The sequence below is a fragment of the Nipponia nippon genome, unplaced genomic scaffold (assembly GCF_047370975.1).
Source record: "Nipponia nippon isolate SJK-2023a ecotype South Korea unplaced genomic scaffold, ASM4737097v1 scaffold_15, whole genome shotgun sequence".
NCBI lineage: Eukaryota > Metazoa > Chordata > Aves > Pelecaniformes > Threskiornithidae > Nipponia > Nipponia nippon.
Window position 1 is genome coordinate 6,598,114 of NW_028262331.1, and position 22,444 is coordinate 6,620,557.

General features: G+C 43.7%; 1 protein-coding gene across 1 annotated transcript in view; it reads right to left on the reverse strand.

Annotated features, from left to right (window-relative positions):
* Positions 1-20,498, reverse strand: part of SSH2 (slingshot protein phosphatase 2) — a 104,199-nt gene extending 83,701 nt beyond the window's left edge. The window contains exon 1 of the mRNA XM_087751967.1: positions 20,283-20,498. Coding sequence (XP_087608093.1) covers positions 20,283-20,345 — 63 coding nt within the window. The 5' untranslated portion in view covers positions 20,346-20,498. The remainder of the gene's footprint in view (positions 1-20,282) is intronic.
* Positions 20,499-22,444: the final 1,946 nt, after the last annotated feature.

Here is a 22,444-nt window from a genome sequence, read left to right on the forward strand (position 1 = left end):
GGAGAGGCCAGTGCAATATACAGTCCGGCACACGCAGACCACAAGGACTGCCTCATTACGCACGAGGCATCAACAGTCTAATCCAGTGAAGATGTATTATTTGCCCCGCAGAAAAAACAAACCACACCCAGTGAAGATGCAGAGGAATCCCGAGAAGAGCCTTTGCCCATTCCCTGCTATAGCGCAGAGAAAGCGAGGACAAGCGGCTGTATGGAAGCGTGTCCCTTTCTGACCAGTGAGACCGTACCCACTTCCAATGGCACTTGTCCCCTGGGAGGGAGCCCTGTCTAACCTGGCACCATCTCCCTGGGCAGGCAGCAAGCAGTTGGAAGAGGAATCCTTAAGCTGGGACAGGCTTCAGGTCAGTGACCCGACAGACCACACGGATCCTGCCCCTGCAGCCCCCACACGTATCTGCATGTCTTATTCTCCCTGTGAAGCTGGGCCAGAGGCTCTGGAGCAGCACGCATTGCTGGGGAGCAGCCTGCCAGAGAAAAAACACTGCACATGGGCTCCCTGCAGCTTGCCAAGCTCTTCAAGCTATGCACTAGAGCCAGGACTCGGACCATAAGCTCTTTGTGTTCCTGGTCATTCACAACCAAGAGAAGCAGAAATCTGGTTTGGAGGACTGTTTATCAGCCTAGTCCTTCCAAGATCCTCAGTCTCAGGGGTAGTGAGAACGAACAACCGCATCAACTTGCTTGCCTAACCAAAGACACAGCAAGCAGAATATGCATTCTGCTTCCCGGGCCAGAAGCGGTTACACTGAGATAAGCAGGTGTGGGGTAAGAGGACAAAACAAGGAGCAAGATGCCTGCACAGCTCTGAGCTGCAATATGCTTCTAACTCCATTCACGCAGATATGGAAAGCCGCTGCTCAGTCTCTGGTGCATATTTAAATGCTCAGTCTGAATGGCCGATTAGTCAGAAGTGGAATGTTTCTGCATTCAGGGAGTAGCTATTTTAAGATTACATTATGCACTCTGCTTCCATTAATAGGTACACTTTTAAAAAAAAAAAAAAGAGAAAAGGCGTTACACCCAGCGATGCATTTGCCTCAGCAGACTTGAGTGCTGCATGTACAAACACCCAGCGCAAGCAGAGGAAAGCTAATGAATTCTGTTATTGACAAGCCGCATTCTTCTTCACAGCTCCAGAGATCACCTAGTCATTAGGCTTGCCAGATTTTGATGGAACAAGTCAAATCACCGTGTTCACTGGCCACCTCCACTAGAGGCCTGTCAACCTGCATCTTCCACAGAGGTTTAACGCAGCCATAGAAGTCACCAAACTGAAAGAAGTTAAGCCAGACTATTGCAGCATCTCACGTGTCCTGCAGCTCTGGAGCAGACTGACCCAGATACTCTCATTCCAGACACCAGTTCCCGTGCTCGCATTGCCCGTGCTCTCCAGCGCTGCCTTCACTCAGTGCTAACTAGTGCACATCTACATCCCTCCAGCACCGCTGGATCCCCTTCGAGGCCTTGGGAGTCCCACAGTTATTTAACAAGCTGGAAGTTCCCAGGAACTTGTTTTGGAGCAAGTCAAGAACTCTCAGGTTTTTTTAAGCTAACAAAATTCAAATTATTAAGTGCTGTCAAGCTTTTATGAAAGCCAAAGGCAATTTTAGGGAAAATACACATTTGCATTTGGCCAAGACCCACCCCTCCCGGTCTCTCCCGCATGTATTAGGATTGCAGCTGTATCCACAAAATTCACACACAATCACCCATCAACTGTAACATCCAGTTTTGTTTCTTCCACTCTCTCCAAGCCTGAGATACAATATCAGGGTTTGATCAGTGTGGGTTTCTGAGAGGGAGGATTGGAGGAGCTAAGAAAGGAAGCACAAATACAAGCACTTTGCCAAACAACACAGGTAAGTTGCATGCCAATGGCAAAAGGGATATTATTTTAACTGCAGAGATCAATAATCTTAACACAGGGCAGATTCAGTATAAAGACTCAGTTTTCTGTCAACAGTTTTGCTTTACTAACAGGTTTATACAGATTGTTTTAAAGATCAAAGCTGTAGAATCCAAAAGGTACATGTATAATAAATCTCATTAAAACTGGAGCAGGTCAGCCCTCTGATGAACTTAAGCTGTAGATCCTTCTAAGGCTCTTGAAGAAAGCTCGGGTGACCAGCCAAATGAGGATTCCCTCAGCTCACAAATCCACATCTTCTGAGCCAAGTGGAAGTACTGTATAAGCTAAGTAAAACAGAGTTTTGCGTGTGGGTTGTTTTTTGGTTTTTTTGGTTTTTTTAAACAACGTGAAGAGCAAGCAAAAAGCCCTGAATTATGAAGCAACGAATACTAGAGTCAGAGCTGAAAATCAAATCCAACTTGGAGGAAAAAAGGTGATACAAAAGACATTGTATTAAACCAGTGTTTCTTTGATGTTCGATTCAAATCTAAAGAAATGCATTAGCCTATGCAGACACAAAAAGTACAAAAAAGTCTAATAGTATGTGAACCTAGAGCACAGCCCATCTGCTGAAAAATGAAAGCTACTGAAGATGGACAACTTTACTGTCAGGGCATCCACATGCAGAGACTTCGCGAGACTGAACAACTCTACCCGACAGTCATGTCTCCTGCAAAGCCTTGATCTCAAAGAGTTAAGAACACTGATTTATACCCAACAGCAGTTGCTGTATCAAAGGTGGGGGGCAGCAGGAGAAACACAGGGGACTGGACAGCAGTAGCAGCACATATATATATATATATATGAAAAACAGTATTACATGGTGTCAAGGAAGGAAAGTAAAGCTAAATAGAAGGATGCCCAAATGCTCGAAAGCACTGCTCAAAACAACCCTTACATGAAGTCTGCCCTTGTCAGTCTTCAGCCCTGGGAGGGCCCAGCTTCCACTGTGCAGAGGTAGAATGGACGCAGACATCACACGCTGGCAGTGGGACTCGGAGCTGTACGCACAGTCACTAACAGCACTTCTAGTGCTCAAAAACTTTGGCCATTGTGGAGAAACAATAAACTCTTGGCATAGATGTGGTCATTTCAACTACGTTCATTACTGCAGTAATAAAGATATTGTTTTACAGATGCCACAGTTGATATATGCAAAAACGTGGAACAGAGTAGATGATTTCCAACTTTCTTGGTTAAAGCACACACCCCTCACCAAGGTTTAAAAAAAAAAAAAAAAACCAACAAAAAACAAAACCTCTTCCCCCAAGATTTCAAGATATTTCTTTTACCAAAGCACGGGGGGTTTTGCCTTTTTTTTTTTCTTTAAAAGGATAGTAAGGAAAAAAAAACCAACAGCTTCTAATGCAGAAAATATTTCTGTGAAAATATGGAAGAGGCAGAAAATCCTGGACTGTATTTAACTAGTGAACAAGGTCACAAATTAAGTAGTCTGAGAATTTCTGGTAGCTTAGCCCTGAAATAGTCCCTTTTTTTCCATCCCCCACCCCCTTCACTACTTAGCTCAAAATGCAAGACAAACAAGAACACATGATACAGCCTGCATCGGTACAGGCAAATACATGGCTGAAGTCACAGGAGCACATTCTTCAGGGCTCATGAACCATCACATGACAAACATCACAAGAAGCCAATTTATAAACACAATTTAAACTTGAAGAAGTTAAGAATAATAATAAAAACCATTATGGAAACATCTCTTAGGAAGGAAAGCTACACTTGCAAAGACAGCAGCAAACAACAAAGCAAAGATCAGTTCTCATGTCATCCGAAACTTTTGATTTCTAGTTGCTTAGACATCTAAGCAATACTAACCTATGGCTCCCTAATATATACTTTTAGTTACATAGCTTACAGCCAATAAAAAATTGCCCAGCAGTCAGTGAAGACCTTATCAGTAAGCCTCTCGCAAACATACAGATATTTGAATTTAATTCCATAGACTTGAGCTAAAAGTTTTCTGATTCTGCATGTTTGGAAACCAGCAGACTGTTCATTTGCTATAAAGCTTATAGGTAAGAGTGACTTCTTTTTTAAAAAGTAAGAGGACATGCAACCCACAATCCTTCTCCTTAGCTGTCAAGAAATACCGACAGCTATTCAGAACATATACAAGGTCTGCTTCCAACTCCAACCAGATAAATGGAAACAAAAGCAGAACTGCCTCTTAACAAGATGGCACTGTAAAAACGGATTTTCACACTTCTACTGTCTGTATTGATTTCTGTACCAGGACAAAGGAATTTATTTTTTATCTCATAAGAGCCACTTTCATTAGAAAAGTCTCAAAGCTACAGTAACATTTTATCCTGACAATTTAATTAGGGATTGGTCCAGTCCTGGAGTAGTGCTTAAAATTCAGGGATCCTGAAGGCTCTTAACTGTTTAAAAAGGTTACAGTGATCTGCAGGGCCACTATCAAATAGATCACTGTAGACTTGTCCTTGGGATTAAGTCATCTCTATTTGTGAGCCCTTATGTGATGATCTGTCTACGACAGAGCATAAGTACTGCATGAAAGCCTCTTCAAGGCCTTCACCACCATCTGTGAATTACATTATTAACAATGGTATGAACTTCCTAAGAGCATCTGGTTCTCTCCCCACCCCCTTCTCAAATCACTGGAAAGAGCTCTTCAGTATCAAAACTGGCACGGGCAAAGCTGTTTTTCTCCTTTCCCTCTCTCCCCACCTCCTCCTGCCCTCCAACAGCAGAGGATAGACGGGGCTCAGTTCTCCATTTCCATGCCCTACGTGTATTCTGCACAACTCCTGCTATTGTTAAATAAAGACGAACTAAAACAACCAAGTGACGTGCGTACCACAGGCATTTTACTGGCAAAAGCGGAAATTTATTTCATTTTGCAGAGGCAGCATCTGAAGTATGCTACTGAACTGCTGCTGCAGAACGCACGCGCTGAGGCACAACAGGGACGGCACAGTCCTACCCCGAGACCTCGCTTCTCACCAGCGCGATCCCTGATGTTAACCAAAACCAGGCAGCAGCCATTACGGCAACTTGAATAGTTACTGCTGTAGCTAACTTTCTACAGGCAAATAAGTACTTTGCCATCCCAATCCTTCTCCCCACCCAGGATGTTTCAGAAGCTTATTCTGAAAACGTGCCGGCTTCTTGTAAACAAGAAGTAGGAAGAGACAGTATCACCCGGGACATCAGAGCACACTCATCTGAACTTTGCACAGAGTTCACATCATCCGGCCTCCTTGGCTACTCTGAGAGATCATTTACTCCTACAGGAACAGAGCTGTTCTTATCTCATTTTCTACTGCTTGCTCTTCAAACCTGGCTTCTTTTCTTGCTCCACACAGAAGGCTTGTAAGAGCTTCTTGTCACCTCAACTTTCTGTATACATCATCATCAGTTTTTCCATTCTGTTTTTCACAGAGTAATTCTTTAGTTGCACTACAGATCACAATTCACGCAGCATTGCTACAGCCCTGTAAGATACAGCATCTTCCTCTGTCTTAAGTTAGGAGCAGTATTTCTTGAAAGAAAAGAGCAACATTATGGCCAGCTCAATAAAGACTTCCATTCAGCAGGAAACAGCATCCAAAACAAACAATCCTGTAATGTGCAATAACAGACAGAAAATACAGGGCGGGGGGAGGGAGACAACAACGTTTTCTGCACAAATTCACATGAACCCTTCTTCTAACATACTGCTTCTCTTATGCCCATGATTCAAATAAATAAATATTCAGGCATATGCTGAGGTGCTGGGACACTAGCATCTAGAACACACTCCTACTGTAATTACAGGTAAATACAGAATTTCTTCAAGTTTACAAAATAATGTGCAAGTATGTTTATTTGAGGTCACCATCACCCTGATGTGCTGCCCCAATGCATGCTCTTTGTGCGGGCTGTAAGAGGAAATATGCAGTTACCGCTGACCTCGGACTACAGGAGGGGAGGAAGCTAGATGCACACAGCAGCCAGCCTCCAGGATGGTTCTGCCAGGGTTTAATTTCATTTCGGTCACGATTCGTCCCTCTGCTTTGGATGGCAGGTCAGGCTGAAGATGAACCACTACCCAGACTCCTGGGAAAGGACACAGCTGTGTTTTTATGCAGCCATTTAAACAAGTCAAGAGAGTCATAAGAAAATTAAACAAGTTTTATGAGTGGCTTTAGAGGGACAGCTTAATAACAGAATCCCAGACTCTTATTCCCTATAGCTTATTGGGAGAGGTGCAGGGAGAAGAAAAGCAAAGAAACTGGCAAGTCTTGGAGCAAATTAGTGGCAATTAGAGATGGGCTCTGCCAAGCCCAGCTCCCAACATACACTGGGAGCAGAGCATCCCATCAAAAGGAGCTTAGGATTGTAACATTGATATTTGGAACAACAGCAGCTAAAATTGGAATGAATTCCCACCTTTCAAACAGTATGTACAGGTGACCATGTAATTGAATTAGCTAATAATTTGCTAAATTGGTGCATTGAATATCACCCAATGAGCTCATTTTTGGAGGCAGTTCAATGCCTCACTTCTAGGACTGATGTCAGTATCACATGCTTGGAGAGGATCAGTCTGCAGCTGGATATTTTAAAGCCTTCTATTCGGAGTACAGAAAAGTCAGCGGATTTCAACAGCATCAACTAATGAATTTGTGTTTTATCATAACAATTTAGTCACCAGACCCAGCTGTCAATATCTCTGTGAGAGTATCAGGCCATCTCAGACAGCTCCCCTTCCCTCTGCTTTAAGCCACTAGATGGAAACTGAAGAGTGCAGCAACTAAATTGTTTCAACAGAAAAGGAAATCAACAGAAAGACAAGGAAACAGGAAACTCTCACTGATTCTGACTGGCTCCTGATAAAATGATGAACCATTGAGAGACTAAACTCAGCAGTTGTAAAAATACACAAACAACCAACAGCAGGGCAAAAGGTGTTGAGCATCAGTAGCACAAATGCTTCAGGCAGTAACATTCAACCCTACCTTCAAATCCCATTCACTCACAGGCCAACTGTGAAGTCACATTTTATTTTGACATAAGATAAGGACGTCACTGAAGTTCAGTGGCAAGTGTTCATGCAATATCGGTGAAGTCTCCCGCACTTTGATGCTCACTGCTTGCACTTTGTACCAACAAGTAGGAATAGATTTGTATTACACAAATAAGCAGTGTCTTCATTGTGCAACTGCATGCGACTTTTTCAGAGAAAAACAATGCTCAAATACAAGGAGTGTTGTGTGCATCAGGCTACAGAGTGGGTGGTAGTGATGTTGTCAGAGAGCACTCAGCACTGCTTACCTCCACGCCCATTGACTTCAGTAGAAGGCTACATAGGAAAAGTCTCTGAAGATGAAGCTGAAGTGTTCCCTAACCCATGGCGCAGTCCATACACTATACTTAAGAGAGAGACAAAACAAAAACACCACAGAAGTGAAGCAGCATGAAATTGTAGCCTTTTTTTTTTTTTTTTTGAAGACTCTTGCAGTCCCCATGCCAGTTAAGAAACCAGACTATACACCCATCAGTTCTGAGCAAGCCGTTCACCACCCTGCCTGAACCTTTCACACCTCTAGAGCCTAGATGAGAACAACGGTAATTTACTGCATGCTTACATCGCTCCCAGAAGACCCTGGATGAAGATGCCCTAAAACTTCATGTTCTGCTAACTGTTAAACTGTTCAGGAAGACTAGCTAGTTTAGTCAGGGGCTCTATGAAAACACACAGCCCTCGTGTAGCACAGGGCAGGGCCCATTTTGAAGATCCCTGGGAGCTTCTCTCAAAGAAGTCCACAAGCTCTGAATCTGTTTCAAGGGCAATTCAATTCACTCTCATCCAGGCTACAAGTTTCATTTGTAATAGTTTTAAGAACAGGAGAGTCAAAGGCAAGAAGCACTAAACTAAATGGCCATGAACGTGAAGCCCCATATACAGGACTGCCAGAGCAAGGAGCAGCTTGGGTACCTCCAGAAGAGCTGGCAGAAAGATCAGGCACTTGAACTTCAGCGTGTGTGACAGGCACCCTGCTTGCACTGTGTGAACCTACAGGTGGATAAATACGTTTGGTGTACAGACTGCAGCTGGGGTCGGGGAAGTTATAATAACTGAGACAAACTGCCTCGCCACATTGCTAGTAGTTAGCTCCCAAAGGCTTATGACTTATTTTCGGACTGTAGTTTTCATCCTGGGCATTCAGTCGAAGAAAGAAGAGACTAAAGAAAATAACAAGATCCTTACACATACAAGTTTTTATTTCGCTGCTTGTGGTTCAGTAAGACATTCCCTCTCATTTTAAGATAAAGCTTATAAATTCAGTGTACCTCAAAGGTTTTAAAGTGAGCAGAATGCACCCTTAATTCCAAACTGTCCCATTTTCAGCCGGAACCCCTCTATACAGAGCTCCATTTTTTTAGAGGTTTGAAGCTATTTGGCAGTTGTACGCAGCCCAGACCAGCCTGCACATTTTTCTCTTTTTTTTTTTTTTTTTTTTTTTAATTTTAGACTTAATGTAGCATGTACTCTCGGAAAGGTTTACAATGCAGCCTTTTGTAGTTAACTTGCTCCAAGCTGGGCCACTGCCAGGTTGTTATCAATGACATTTTAAAGCAGATGAATGAAGTTCTTATGTACGGTGACAAGCAGAATTGTGATATGGCACATGCATACACTGAAAGAAGAGAGCTTGCTATTAGTTTGTCAGGTTAATAAATAAATAGTGATTTCATGAATAAAAGCCTTTTATTAGGAAACAAAAGAAAAAAATTAATATTTATAAAGCTTTAGTGGTTTAGAGCACCCTTTAAAATAAGGTTATTCCATTTCAGTCAGAGCTACCATCATGGATTAGAGATTCTTGAACGCAGCTTCCCCTTCTAATTCTCTTATCATAGCAGCTCAATACAAAAACCAAAGCTCTGCCTTCTGAACTGGTTCAGGCCTGTTCCACTGCTCCTTCACGAGTGAGCTACTCAGTTTGAGATTGACAATATCGAAGGCCCGTGGCAGCAGACATTTCTGTTAGGTGTTGGGGACTGCAGCTAAAGGCTGCACCTGTTGGAAGAGCTGCTGGTTCCTTATCACAGCAGGAAGTTCTCACGTTTTACACGGCGTGTTTCCACACCACAAAGAGGCACTGAAACCAAGCCAAGCCAAGAAGAGTGACGCTACGCGCTAGCAAAACTCACTGCTAGCAGAAGTCAGCTGGCAAATCGCTTCCCGTCCTCTGCCCCCAGAAAAGATTCTTCAGTAGCACCCTGTTGATATCTCTCAACCGCTTCAGGGTTCTTCAGTATTTCCCACAGCACATGCAAAGAAACGTTTACCATCAAAGCAAAGTTCAAAAAGAGTGAAGTATGTCCAAGATGTCCTATTTCATAGCAAGCAAATGAAATTCTGACAAATACAGATTGCTTCTCACCTCAAGTGATCTTTGCACATACCCTCTTTGGCTCAAGGCATTCTGTACTCATCTGTCCTAAACCCGAACTTGCAAGTTTAAACAAGCTAAGTAGTTTTGGTTTGGGTTTTGTTTTGGGGTTTTTTGGGGGCGTTTGTAGGAGGGGATGTGTGTTGGTTTGGTTTTGTTGTTTTTTATTTCGGGTTTTTTTTAAATCTTTTTTAAATGAGGCACATCTCAAGTTTAGAATCAAGATGGGAACAACTATTCAAGCTTAAAAATTTATTTTGGCTCACGCCATCTTCTCCCCAAATACTAAAAGCATGTAAAACTTTTCCCTTTCCTCAAGGGAAAGCCAAGTTTGAACACCCTCACTCACAAGAGAACCATATAGAAACTGCCCCAAAATAACTGTCTCATCCATCTACAGTCAACATGAACAGATCTAAGTTAAACAGAGCTTCCTCCGGACAAGAGCAGTTTCTGGTGTATGTGTAAAAGAGAAAAATTCCACTTCAAAGACCAGAAGTGTGGGTTGCAGAAGCCTGTGGCACAGTTATCTTCACAGCATGAAGCACAAGTTGAGATCAGGGATCTGTAAAGTATATGTGAAAAATATTCATTTCACCCACTAAGACTATGCAAACTTTATTCCAGTCATACTATAAACGTTAACTGATAATGTCTTCCTTGCCTTAAAGTTTATATAACTACACCCAACTTTTGGGAAGACATCTGAAAATATGCTATGTTCATATTGTTTTGCCCTGATAATCTCTTTTATTTAAGATTCAGGAGCAGAGCAGAAGCTGCACAGAAGGACAATTCACTCCCAGAGCATCACTGAGGCAGTCACCCCCAGCCACCACACAGCAAAGTGCTGAGGGACGCAGTGGCAGGCTGACACAAAAAGCAAGAGATAACGTATTAATATTTGATTTCCATGTGCAACTGTACTGACAAGTTTATGCAATATTAGACTTGACCCACACTACAGGAGTAGCAGCTGTCTGGAGATTCATTTAAATGTTAAAATTTAGGCTTCCATGTCCTATTAACTGCTGCGCAACCAAAATACCACAGAGGAAGAAATGCCAAAAAGAACAAAAAAGACTAAGTTGTCCTGTTTCACTTCACTTTTTGAAGTCACAAGCTTGCTACCCCACCTAAGCACAACTCAGCTGAAAACAAAAATAGAGGAAACTCCCAGTAACAAAACTCACTATATGTTACATAAGAAAAACACTTGTTCAGAAAGTGAATTAAGTCTTTGTTAACCATTCTGCAAGTTCAAAAGGCAAAGAAGGTGGCTGTCATTTCAAGGTTTATACTTCACCCAGGAAGACAATATAATATGGCAGCTAGTTAACTGTTTCATTTTGAAGCACTGTATTTAAATACAGTGGTTACAGCATCATCTGAAGAACATGCCCAGAGCTGTTTGTCCTTAAACTATTTTAAACTATTGAGGAGGACTGTGGAAAGGGAAACAAAAACAAAAAGGCAACAACAAAAACAAAGAATAACGAAAAAAGAATCAATCCTTATTCCAGAAACACCTTTATCTTGTCACCTAGCATTTCCTCCTGCAACTAGGTTTAGCTCCTGTCTGTAGGTCAGCGAGCTGAGTCACTTTCCTGCTCGCCCCACAGCTACTTATGAGCTAAATTTTCAGTGTGACACCCTGTTTCCTACAGAAGATGCTCCAGAACTCAGGACTACCGCAAAGAAAGAGCAGACTCAGAAGGATACCTGCTACTGTACAAGAAGCGGATCATCTCTCAGACAACTGCTGATCCTCTGCTCCTACGCATCGACATTCACATACAGAAGTTCTGGGTTTTTAATTACAGTTTGCTATAAGGACTGGCCCCTTCCTGGCTGAGCAAGACCTCGCCAATTTTTTTTCAGACAGAGAGACAGCAGCCCACAGGTTTTCCACATGCAAGTGAAGGTTAGGGGCTTTTGTTTTTAAATGCCTGAAACGTGGCACTTGGGATGCTTAAGAGCCTTCAGCAGCTTCAGAGATCCGTGGGAAATTCCAGCTGCAGATGGATTAAGCCAAAGGGTTGGTCCCACATCATGCGGAAGACTCAGACTACCTCTAAGTACTAACAAAGCTCTCCTTTGGAAAGCAAAGCATTTTACACATGCAAGGCATATGCCCTATCCCTCCCTCTCATCATCACACTAAAAGGTATAGAGATGAAAAGCTTGAAGTGTTTTGTTTTGTTTTTTTCTTAAGAATCCTAATATACACATTTCTCAGACGTTAGCTGTTGAAGCTAAACCAAGCTCGTTGAACAAGTCTTAAAAGTTCTTGCTGCAATTTTAAATGTGATAATTCTGTACATCAAAACAGAAGAGACATGGTAGGAGCCAGCAAGAGTAATAGGACAACCGCAGGCCGCTGTGACAGGACCAGCTTTCCACATTAAGAATCCATTTCTCAGATATTTAATCCAGTAAAAAGTTGAAGACAAAGGTGCTTAGCACAGCAGCTTTTGCCTTTTTGCTACGGAGGCCTTGAGACCTCCTTCTGAATGAATGCAGTATCCCTCAACAAAATCTTTACAGCGCTGTTCTTCCTCAACCACTTCCTATCACTTCTCAGCTGTTCTAAGAGGGAGAACAAACTCTTGGATTTGGAACCTGCTCCAAATTCCCTTTGGGGCATGCCCACTCATACAACAGCAAAGCCAGTTACAGGCAAACTAACAGAAGAAGCCTGCAGATCATCTCCTAAGGAGAGAATATCATATACCAGCTGCTACAGCAAGGGTGTTAAAGCCCACTGAATAGAGAAATACATGACTCAATGGACTCAGAGTACACAGGAGCCAGGTTATGGTCTCCTGCCTTTCAGATCCTGCTTTATCTCACCTCAGACTTGTTTGTGGCTCACCCCACAGGGCTGCGGGCAGGGGGCAAGCTGTGCAACAAGGAGCCTGGTATCACGAGTCCCAGACCCGCACAGCTCCTGAGACGACATCTCTGGAATTCAGTTCCCAGAGATCTCCTGTGCTGCTCTACTTGCAGAGCAGTGGAAAGCTCAAGCATCCAAGCAACCTCCTGAGCTCTGGTATGAGTTTAGCCCAGTGTGATCTGTGATAAAACAGTTCTTTCAAAGTAGGTCAGATTAAATATTCTAATGTCTTTGATTACTTCAATACGAGAAGTTTATACTGTGGCCTTAAGTTCCTCCCTAATCTCACCTTGAAACAGCCTACACTGATGCAGTAACTTTATTATTGAGCAGTTGAGGAGTTCCTCGGTAGAAGGAGGACTAGTATACCCAAAAGCGGTGAGCAGCCACAATGCATTTCAGCGAGTGCCACAGGCATTTCATTTACCAAGGCCATAAGAAGTTCACGTTGCAGGGTATTTGCCAGGAGTTTCGTGATTGCTGGCATACACAGTAAGGGTGCGACTCACCATGGAAGCAACAAGCTGTTCAACTGTGTGACTCATCTTATAGCAACGTTTTAAGCCTTCTGAGAGGAGATCAGCCTGTAACGAGCAACACTGATAAGATGCATATTCAGCGCAAATCTATTTGGGCAAAAAGCTATTGACACGTTCGAAACTGCATAGACAGAAGCTTGCCCAAATGCTAACTAAAGCACACGAACACACACACTGCAATATTATGCTATTGCAATAAGACATTTTGCAGATGGTTGACAGTGACCTAATCAATTTATACAGTGCAACTCAGAAATGCAAAAATGGGTTTTAGCCTTCATAATTTTTTAGCCCTTTAAATAGAGCACTCTGGAGGAACAGCTTCCAGCCAAAAGGTAGCAAACCCTGTCTGCCTTGTTTGAATCACTGACTACTTCCAATAGATATCACCTGTTTCTTTCTCTTGCTTCCAAGATCCCCCCCAACCTTTATTCAAAAGATATGAGCTTCACTGTCACTACCTAATAAACAAATTAAAAGGATGCTCAGGCAAATCAATGGAACAGAGCAGAGACGACTCTTAAATTCACAGGCTGAACTAAACAACTCAAAGACTTGGAGCAGGCAGTTGACAAGCCTAGTGCTTTCATGTTGCAAGGCCAATTTATACAAAGGAAGTATCAGTCACAGAAGACCAGCAGCTTAGTACATACTTCTTGCTAACGGCATCAGCAAGAGTCAGATATGAAGACAGTAAAAGCTCCAAGTCAGTCAAACTCTAAAAGTACAAGGGCATTTTTTTAAGCTTCCCATCCATTACATTCTTGCAAGGACAGCAAGAGCTCCCAGCGTACACATGTCCCTGAGAGCCAGTCTGCAAAACAGCCTTCTGGCTTCAGCAGAGTGCAGTTGCACTGTGGTACTGGGAGGATGTGGTTTGTTGTGACTGAAGAATGAAACCTTGAGCTGCAGGCTTGATCAGGGAGCAGCTACACTGAGCTAAGCTGCCCAAAGGCTGTTTTCTTTTTTTTTTTTTTTTTTTTTTTTTTTTTTTTTTTTCCCAGGACAGAATAGTCGCAGCTATAGATCTTCCAGGACTTTTTTCCCAGTAACTGGAAATCCTCAGGCATCACCCCTGCATGAAGGCAGCCCTCTTTTACACTAAAATACTTCCAGCAGACTGCTTTCTGAATGGCAGTCTCCACTCAAAATAGCATTCTCCACTTAAGTAAATGTGTCATTGACTCTCGGAATAACTGTAGATATTACAGTACCCTGCCCTTTTCAACCTTCTTTCATTGCTTAAACAGCAAGAATCAATATTGGTCAGATAATGACTCATTACAGCATCACAGTGTATTTGCATTTTCAAATTACAAGCTCCTTTTCAAAACACAAGAATTTATGTACCGCTGGAACTCAAGAGGTGACAACTTCAGTGTATATTTCACTCAGTTTGTTTCAATGTAACTTCATATTTTGAAAGATGCAACTGAGCTGAGTAAACAAAACAGAAGGGGAAGGATATGGGAGAAGTAGCTGCCAACTTCGCAAAGAAACCTTAGACTGAGTGATCTAACATAAAGCACAATATGAAACAGGTATTTTATATTCAGTACATCCTTTAGCTCAATGAGCGCAACAACAAATAGTGCAGCATATTAGACCCAATAGTCACAGTTAAGTTGTAACCAGGTCCAAATTTATACTCCTCTTCTCACAAATCAGATAAAAAAAAAAAAGGCAGCAAAAACTAAACCACCCCACTACACTAACCAAACCTAATCATCATCAGTGTGGCTGTAAGGTATGAATGCTCAGAAAAAACTGGAAACACATCTGGGAAATGCAAATAAAGGGTTGGCTGTTTCAGGGAGAAATAAGAAAAATATCAAGCTATCATTGAGGTATCCTACAAAAGGATAGTTAGATCCCTTAAAAAAAGAAAAGAAAAAAGATAAAGACTCTTTCTTGTACTCTGCAAGTTTTAAGAATGTTCCTGTAGGATCCTCAGTGAGGTTCCAATTCAACCGTCATCCTCCTCCTTTTCAGCTCCAAATACTGTTCCCAACCTAAAAAAGGACCTTGCATTTCATGCAGATCTCTAGAAGACCCTGCTATGTGTGTAAATAACAAATCTTCAAGAGAAGGACTGACCTTTTGTCACCAAGTAGCTTCAGCTGAACCATCAAGCTGCTTAAGGAGTTGAGTCTCACCACATATGAATGCATTTACACCTACAGAAGTTCTCTGCAACCCAAGTGCCTGGTCTTGTGCAGCTGGATAGAAACCTTCATCTTTTAACAATATAGCATCACACCCAACATGAAGTAGATGCCTCCCACTTTCCTTGCAGAGCTTTCAACAGAAGTAGAAGTTTGGAAGATAGGGAGGAAGTTACAAATCACCTCAATAATATAGTTTTATCTGCCAAATGGTGACAGCTGGCAAGGCAGGATTGAGGTATCTGTAAGGCACTATGAGAAGGTTCCCTAAAGCAGGAATCAGCACATTCTTCTGGTCCACTGCCTCCGAAAACTTCAGTTTTCAGAATGAGCTATGCCTATACCTGAAAAACATCAGTTGAGGAAAACCAACAAATAAGAGATGATAACAACTTTAGATATTAGTCATTTCTAAGTCTACTGAATATTTCATAAGAAGCTTCTGTTCTCCTAGCTACATTGTAGACCCCTCCAAAAATCAACTCCCCACATCCCTACACAAGCAGCAGCTATCAAGATCTTAACTAATTTTTAAAAAAAGAGGGGGGGGGGGAGAAAAAGTAGTTCTACGTGAGACAGACTGGACTTATCAATGATTAAATAAACTGACAATTACCACATTGTTCAATAGCAATTGCAGGACCAGGGGTAGAGAAATGTTATATTTAGCTTCCCTATAAATAAGTGGGAAAATATTTCCTGTATGTTCCACCAGAAAGGAGCTCTCAAGCAAAACATGACAGAAACTCCCAAACACATTTGCAGGACTCGGCTTCCTGCTCAAGCTGTTCTCCTGGGATTAAGGAGGGCAAGTCAAATGCCTTAGGTTTTCATTTGCTTTAAACTTTTTTTTTTTTAAATTGTGCATTTTAGAACAATGCATGCAGCATATCCTCTCTTTCTGGGTCAGTCGCTCCCTTCCAATAAAAGCATATTGTCTCCCTGAGGGTAGGGAAGACAAGTGAACTGCGAGAGCAGTCAGGGCCAGATTGCCTGCCCAGCTTCTTCACTTCTCAGGAAAGAGACGTAATAGGCAAAGGAAAACCAGCACTTAAAAGAAATTACAGATTTTGTTCTGTAGAACCGTGCATAAAAATAATTTAAAAGGGCAAGTTTCAACAGGTTATTTCCCAATACAGATAATTATCAGAAGTCTTTTGGAAAGTTACAGAGTATTAGAGCAGTTTTCCACGGCTCCCATCATCATGATGACACAGATTTGATGCTGGCCTGGTGACTGAAGTTACCCAACAACTTCCAGTGCCTTAGATAACAAGGCTCACAAAGGATTTTGAGGCAGGCATCTTTTACTAGCTCTTCTCTGCTAGAATCCTTTCTTGCAGCTTGTCCCTAGAGCTGACAATGGGGCTGCTGTGCCCACACTTTGCTACAGAGTGAGCAATAGAGATATTCCGTGTTTGTCAGACAGAGTAAGACATCTGCAGCTTAATACCAACAGTAGATTCACCCAGGCAGTTCATTGCTTAGAGATCCAAGTAGCAAAAGTAACTTAAAAATGATTGATATGTAAACAAGGACAGCATTAACAACTGCCTTGAACAACAACGCATGCACACTAACAGCCCAAGAAAAAATAACTTACTCCCTTTTAAAGTGTTATATTTTGGTTAACAACAGTGGGCAACTTTTTTTTTTTTAAATTGAAACCCCAAAAGCAAAGGATATAGCAAGTTAAATTAATTCAGATTTCCTTCTGTTCACTATCTTACAGTTGTCAAGAAAGAACCCAAAGAAAATGTGCTTTCATTTTTTTCCACTGAAATGAAGATGTTAGAGGGGAAGGATGGGAAAGCCCTACCACTTGACAAGACGCTGTCCTGCAAGACAGGAAATATGGCACAGATATTTGGAAGCAGGGTCAAAGAATCTGGGGTACAGAGAGAAAAAGCAACAGGCTAGATTTTTCAAATTGCCCTAGCAGAGCTCTGCCTGCACGTCTGAGCAGCACTTGTGAACATGGTGGTTTTATTTCACTGCCTTTGCTCATGATGGGACTACTGTGCCCGCCTGCTGTAATGCAGAGGCATATTTCAAGGGTCCTTCCTTCACTTTGACTCAAGTCCTCCTCCTCCTCCCAAACAACCTTCTTTGAGGGGTGGGAGGGAGAACACCCACCCCCCTGAACTCCCCCCAAACACACCCAGGAGAGGAAAAAAAAAAGAAATCTTATTTTGTGTTACAAGATAAACAAAGGTCTTGATCAGCACCAAGTAGCCCCTCTCCGGCTCATGGTACACTTACATTTTACTGTAGTACAGTCCTGCCTTCTACCATTTTCTGCTAACATGGCACATCAGAAGACAACTGTTCTGCCATATAGAAGTGAAGATGGCAGTCCTATTTCTCAAAAGTGGCTGCATAACCAAAGGCCAAAACGAACAGATAGCAGAAGTCTGGACAGACAATTAAGGGAATTTTATAAGTCATCAAGCAACCAGAGGGCTGTAAATCTATAATCAACACTTTGCATGAACTACCCTGAAACGAATGCTCATGAGATGCTCTATGGCAATGAGAACAAGATAAAAACCTATAAATAAAAGCCATCCAATTTCAGAGTGATTCAGATCAGCTATTCCCCTGAATCCCTAAGAGCCAATTATAACTGTTTATAGGGCATACTTAATGCAAAAATTCAGTTTGAGGACATCGATTTCACCCTTTCTCCTTGTCCGAGAAGTTTATCTCTAAAGCAAAGAGACATCGAGCAATTTGAAAAAGAACCCATTTCTGTCCTCAACATTCTTAGTGACCTGGAAACAGAATTAGACAAAGCCATATGCTTGCACACCAACATGCTTCTTCCTTGCCCACAGGTTGGAACAGCAAAGTTCCAGCAGTTACCAGATAATCTTTGTTCAGAAACAGCAGGGTTTCACGCAGGAAGCTGGACCCTTATACTACTCGTAAAAATTATTTAGCAAGATGAGCTTTCTTTTAAAGAGGTAACTTGGAGCTAGAGTTATCAGTCCATATAGAAGGAAGCTACCATCAGTTTGTTTCAACCAAACAGACTGTTTCAACCCATTTCACTTAAAACTGAAAGAATCAAGTTCCCCCGCTGAAGTCAACAAGGATCCGTAAGAATGGCAAGCGTGGCAGGCTCGCAGGACTGAAGCCTTCCTAAGGACTAAAAAGGTGACTGCCCTGTTCACAAGCCCTTAGCAGCCTAGGAAGGATCATCACCTGAAATGATACCAAAAGTTTTGATTAAGAAACAACAACTTTGTGACAGAGGAGGAACACACACAAGCTCAATAAAATTCTGACAGGCGGATGGAGAAACAACCAACCCCAGCTATCTAACAAGAGGCTAAAAGGGCAGTTGCAACCCTAAAGTGTGGTTAGGAAGTTATAACAGGAAATGCAGAAGTACTCAAACAATAGCAGTTAAAGGCAGAATATGATGAATATCATTTCCACTTCAGACTGCAAGAAAAGTCTGAGAAAGTAGACGTAATTGTGAGAACCAAAAACCAGGTCAGGAAAACAGGCACACACTTATTTTTGCATAGGGCACCAAGGATTTACAAAGACCCCTGGTATAGAATACACCTCCGCACTATGAGATTGAAGAAAGAGAATATAGATAAATATACCGAAAGCTGCATTCTCTGGATTTATCAGGCTCTGGAGGGAGTTGTTTATATGTTTAAAAACTAAGTAGTGTTCAAAAATCAGTACAGTTTCAATTTAATTTAATTGGTTGGGCAACAGCCTGGCTGTTCCAGATGGGAAAGCCTTACAACTAATTCTTCATATATATCAAATATTTAAAAAAGGAAGGGGTTATGCATCCAAGTGGGAGAAAGAAGGAGGATGCCAAGAGAGATCTACCTATTCTCCCAAGATGTCTTAAACGCAAGAAATGTATGAGAAAAGGAATAGTGGAAAGGGTGAAGAAGTCAAAAGAGAGAAGCAACCTCTGAAGTAATACAGCACATTAATATTTATAGCAGAGAAATACAAATGAAATTAATCTGTGTTGCTAAATAAACATACCTTAGGAGAGACATAGGAGTGAAAGGGGGGGGGGGGGGGGGGGAAGTGTTCTGACAGCTAAAATGCTGTCGGGGCAGGCAGGACCTGTCAAGTAGCTGATCTAGTTTCAGAAGAGGTTACCTAACACAAGAAGAAATATTTTCAGAGCAGTTGGCTTTTTCACCCCCCCCATGAGGGAAGCAACTGGGATTTCAGCTCCTCTCCCCCCCAGACATTTGCAAACCAGACATACCACCATAATGCATGAGGTTTTTTAAGGAAAAAAGCTAACTGACAACTAAGCATACAGAAAGCAAAAGCAAGCTCACTATTTTCATTCTCATCCTTAGTTACATTAGAAACAAGCCACATAATCAGTAGGTAGCAGTTTAGGGGGTTAACATGCAAGATTTTACAATACAGAAGTACTAAAATAACAGCCTGTCCCAAGTTTAAAGAGCATGGAAACCAAGAAGTCTTTATAGCCGCCTGCCTCACTTCCTGACTGAGGGCAGCGATGAGAACATCTGCTCATTCTGCACATCTCACCCAGAGGTCTGAAAACTGGCCTTTCTGTATCTGTCTTGGGCTTGACAGTCTCTTGAAGATTATACGCAACATTCAAAAAAAGGAAAAAAAGAGAAATCTTAGCTCTTCGCAAGGGAAGGGCCACGTACTGGAGATACCCAGAGGGTACTGTCAGATTAAATCATCTTGAAACAGCCATAGCCCGAACAATGTCAGTTTGCTTCCACGCACATTTCCCGCCTCTCTCCCACCACGTATAAGGAAAACAAAATTAAACCAGGCTGCTTTATTTAGACAGTTCCGCGCTGCAGATGGGGCAGCAGCACCTTTCCACAGGGGCTGAGGCTCGGGGCGGGCTCTGACCAGGACCCTGCGGGAACCAACCCGGGCTGCGGTGCCCGAGAGCGCTGAGGGCTGGGAGCGCCGAGCCCCACCGGCTCCCCCCAGGCCCCAGCCCGGGCCTGCTGAGGGGCAGCCGGCACCCCCGCCTCTCCCCTCGCTTGTCACCAGGCCACAGCGACGCAAGCGCGACGCGAGGGCCCCGCAGGGGTGCCTGACCCCGTTTTTCCAGGGAGCGAGGGCAGCGGCGGGCGGGCCGGGGGCGCTCAGGCGGGCGGGCGGCGCTGCCCACACGGAGCTGTCAGGGCCCGGCGACCGGCGGGAAGCGGCGAGGCGGGGTGGTGGTGAGAGCGGTCTGGCGCACGCATGCGCACCGCCGCGCGCCGGACCCTAACGGCCACCAACCGCCGCGCTCCCCTCAGCGCCGGGCGGGCGGGCGGCCGGCGGGCGGACTCACCGAGGCGCAGGGGCTGGAGGTGGCGCTGGGGGTAGGCGAGCGCTGCACCGTGACCAGAGCCATCGAGGCGCGGCGGGACCCCCCCGTCCGGCCGGCGGGGGGCCTTACTCCATGGCGAGCGCCGGCGGCGGGAGGGCGGGGAGGGGAGCGGAGGTGGCGCGGCGCCGGCCGCAGGGGGCAGCAGCTCCACGCGCGCCAACGGCCTCTCACCGACTGAGGCGCGGCGGGGCTGGGCCGGCCGGGCACAATGAAGCGCCAGGGCGCATGCGCTACCTGTCAGCGCGGCGCCGCCCCCGGGCCGCCGCGGCGGGTTAACCCCTGCCTCGCCGGCAGGCTCCCGCCCTGCGCCCGCGGGCCTTGGCGTGTGAGGGGGTCTCGTCGTTCCCTCTCCGGCCTCTCAGCCCGGGAGGTGAGTTTTAGCAACGTGTGCCAGCTTGGCTGCGGCCACCCAGGACGTGCCGCCTGGCAGGGCGCTCCGGTATGTCAAAGTGATGGTTTTTGGGAATGCCATCCTGCTGGGAGCTGTAACAGTGTGTATGGCACCAGAGTCGGTGAAAGGTGGCCTTAGTGCTCACACACTGTAGCTTTTTCTTGGATTAGAGAGCAACAGTAAGTCTTTCTGTAACGAAACCACCATATAACACCTATGTATACATCAATGCAGAAGCCCAAACACCAAAACGCTAGTCTAATAAGTATATATGACATTTAAAGTGTTCAGACATCCCCAGAATGCGATACTGCTTGACAGTTTGGGTTCTGAGACAAAGGGCCAAACACTGTTAAGCTTCATTTGCTTTGCAGTTTCAGCCTGGTGCTACTGAATTCGTGGGAATGTTGGCAAGGAGGTAACTGGGGTCGAGAAATGTCTTGGGCATCTAATGACAACACTACATATGATAAACAGAAGGCAGTCGAAATATTAAACAGAGCAAACTCTTCTTTGTCAAGAGTGCATATCAACCCATTGATTCCTTTTGAGTACTTGGTCCATATAGCTTTCATCTGCTCCTCACACTGACAGGACTGTACAAGACTCCTTTGCCCCTGGAAACCTAAGCACCAGAGAAGCCCCATGGTGGCTCTTTAGGTTATTCCCCAGTGCCCTGCAGCCAAAACAGTTAGCGGGGGCTGCTCTGGTAGCTGGGCTTCACTGCCATGAGGAAGACAGGCTCGCTAATGAGGCATTTTGCCTCCTAGTGGACAAAAAAGGATGAAGGACAGGCTCTCTAAACTGGACTAAGGCTGAGCTTACAGAGTGAACTGCACAGCAAGGCAGGATCTTGAACATGAAAGAGTCGGAAAGAGCCCGCAGTGGAATCCGAGCACATGGGGAGAATAAGCAAAACCCATAGGTAAACAAAGAGTCGCTGTCCTGCCTTTTACAGCCATCATGTTGTTATTTTGAAACACAATATTTATGGAAAGTGTGCTAGCAGTGCACTCTGATTTATGGCACAGAGGTCAAGAAAATGCCTTCCAGATCCCTTTTAAATTAGCATCCCCCAAGTTCTGAATATTCCACAGCTTCCCAATAAAACAATACCTTTTGCTGAGCAGCCTCTGAGCAGCCCCTCCCTCCCCTTTATTTATTAAATGCTTTATCTTTTTTGTGGGCAAATCTGCAATACAGATGTGGTTTTGGTGTATCTGTACAGTAGATATAGATTGGCAAAGACCATTCCAAATACAGACATCCTTTTGCCATTATGGATAAACCAAGCTGCAAGTTTTGGGAGAAAAAGGACTGCTCTGTGCTTGTGAGCTGCACATACCAGATTTTTTCACGCTTTCAAATGACATAGCTAGACCAGTAAGGCTGTTAGGTGTGGCTACTGAAAAAAGCTCTATCTGTAGTTTCAACAGAACTTCTTTCCTATCAGTATTTGCTACTCATTCCAGCTATATAACTAAACTGCATGAAGTATATTTTTCAGACCATATTAGGCACCTTTTTATTTAGCTCGTACCCAGTTCAGGAAAGAACAGAATTAGAAGTGTCATGGATCAACAACATAATGGAGCACATGGGAACCTTTTTGTTTTCCATAATTTTAAAGATTATTTGGGTTTGCTGCTATATTCATTGTAGATGCTTTTTGTTATATATTACTCAAATATGGTGTTTGTTCTCCTAACTACATTTTTCTGTCTTATTTTCT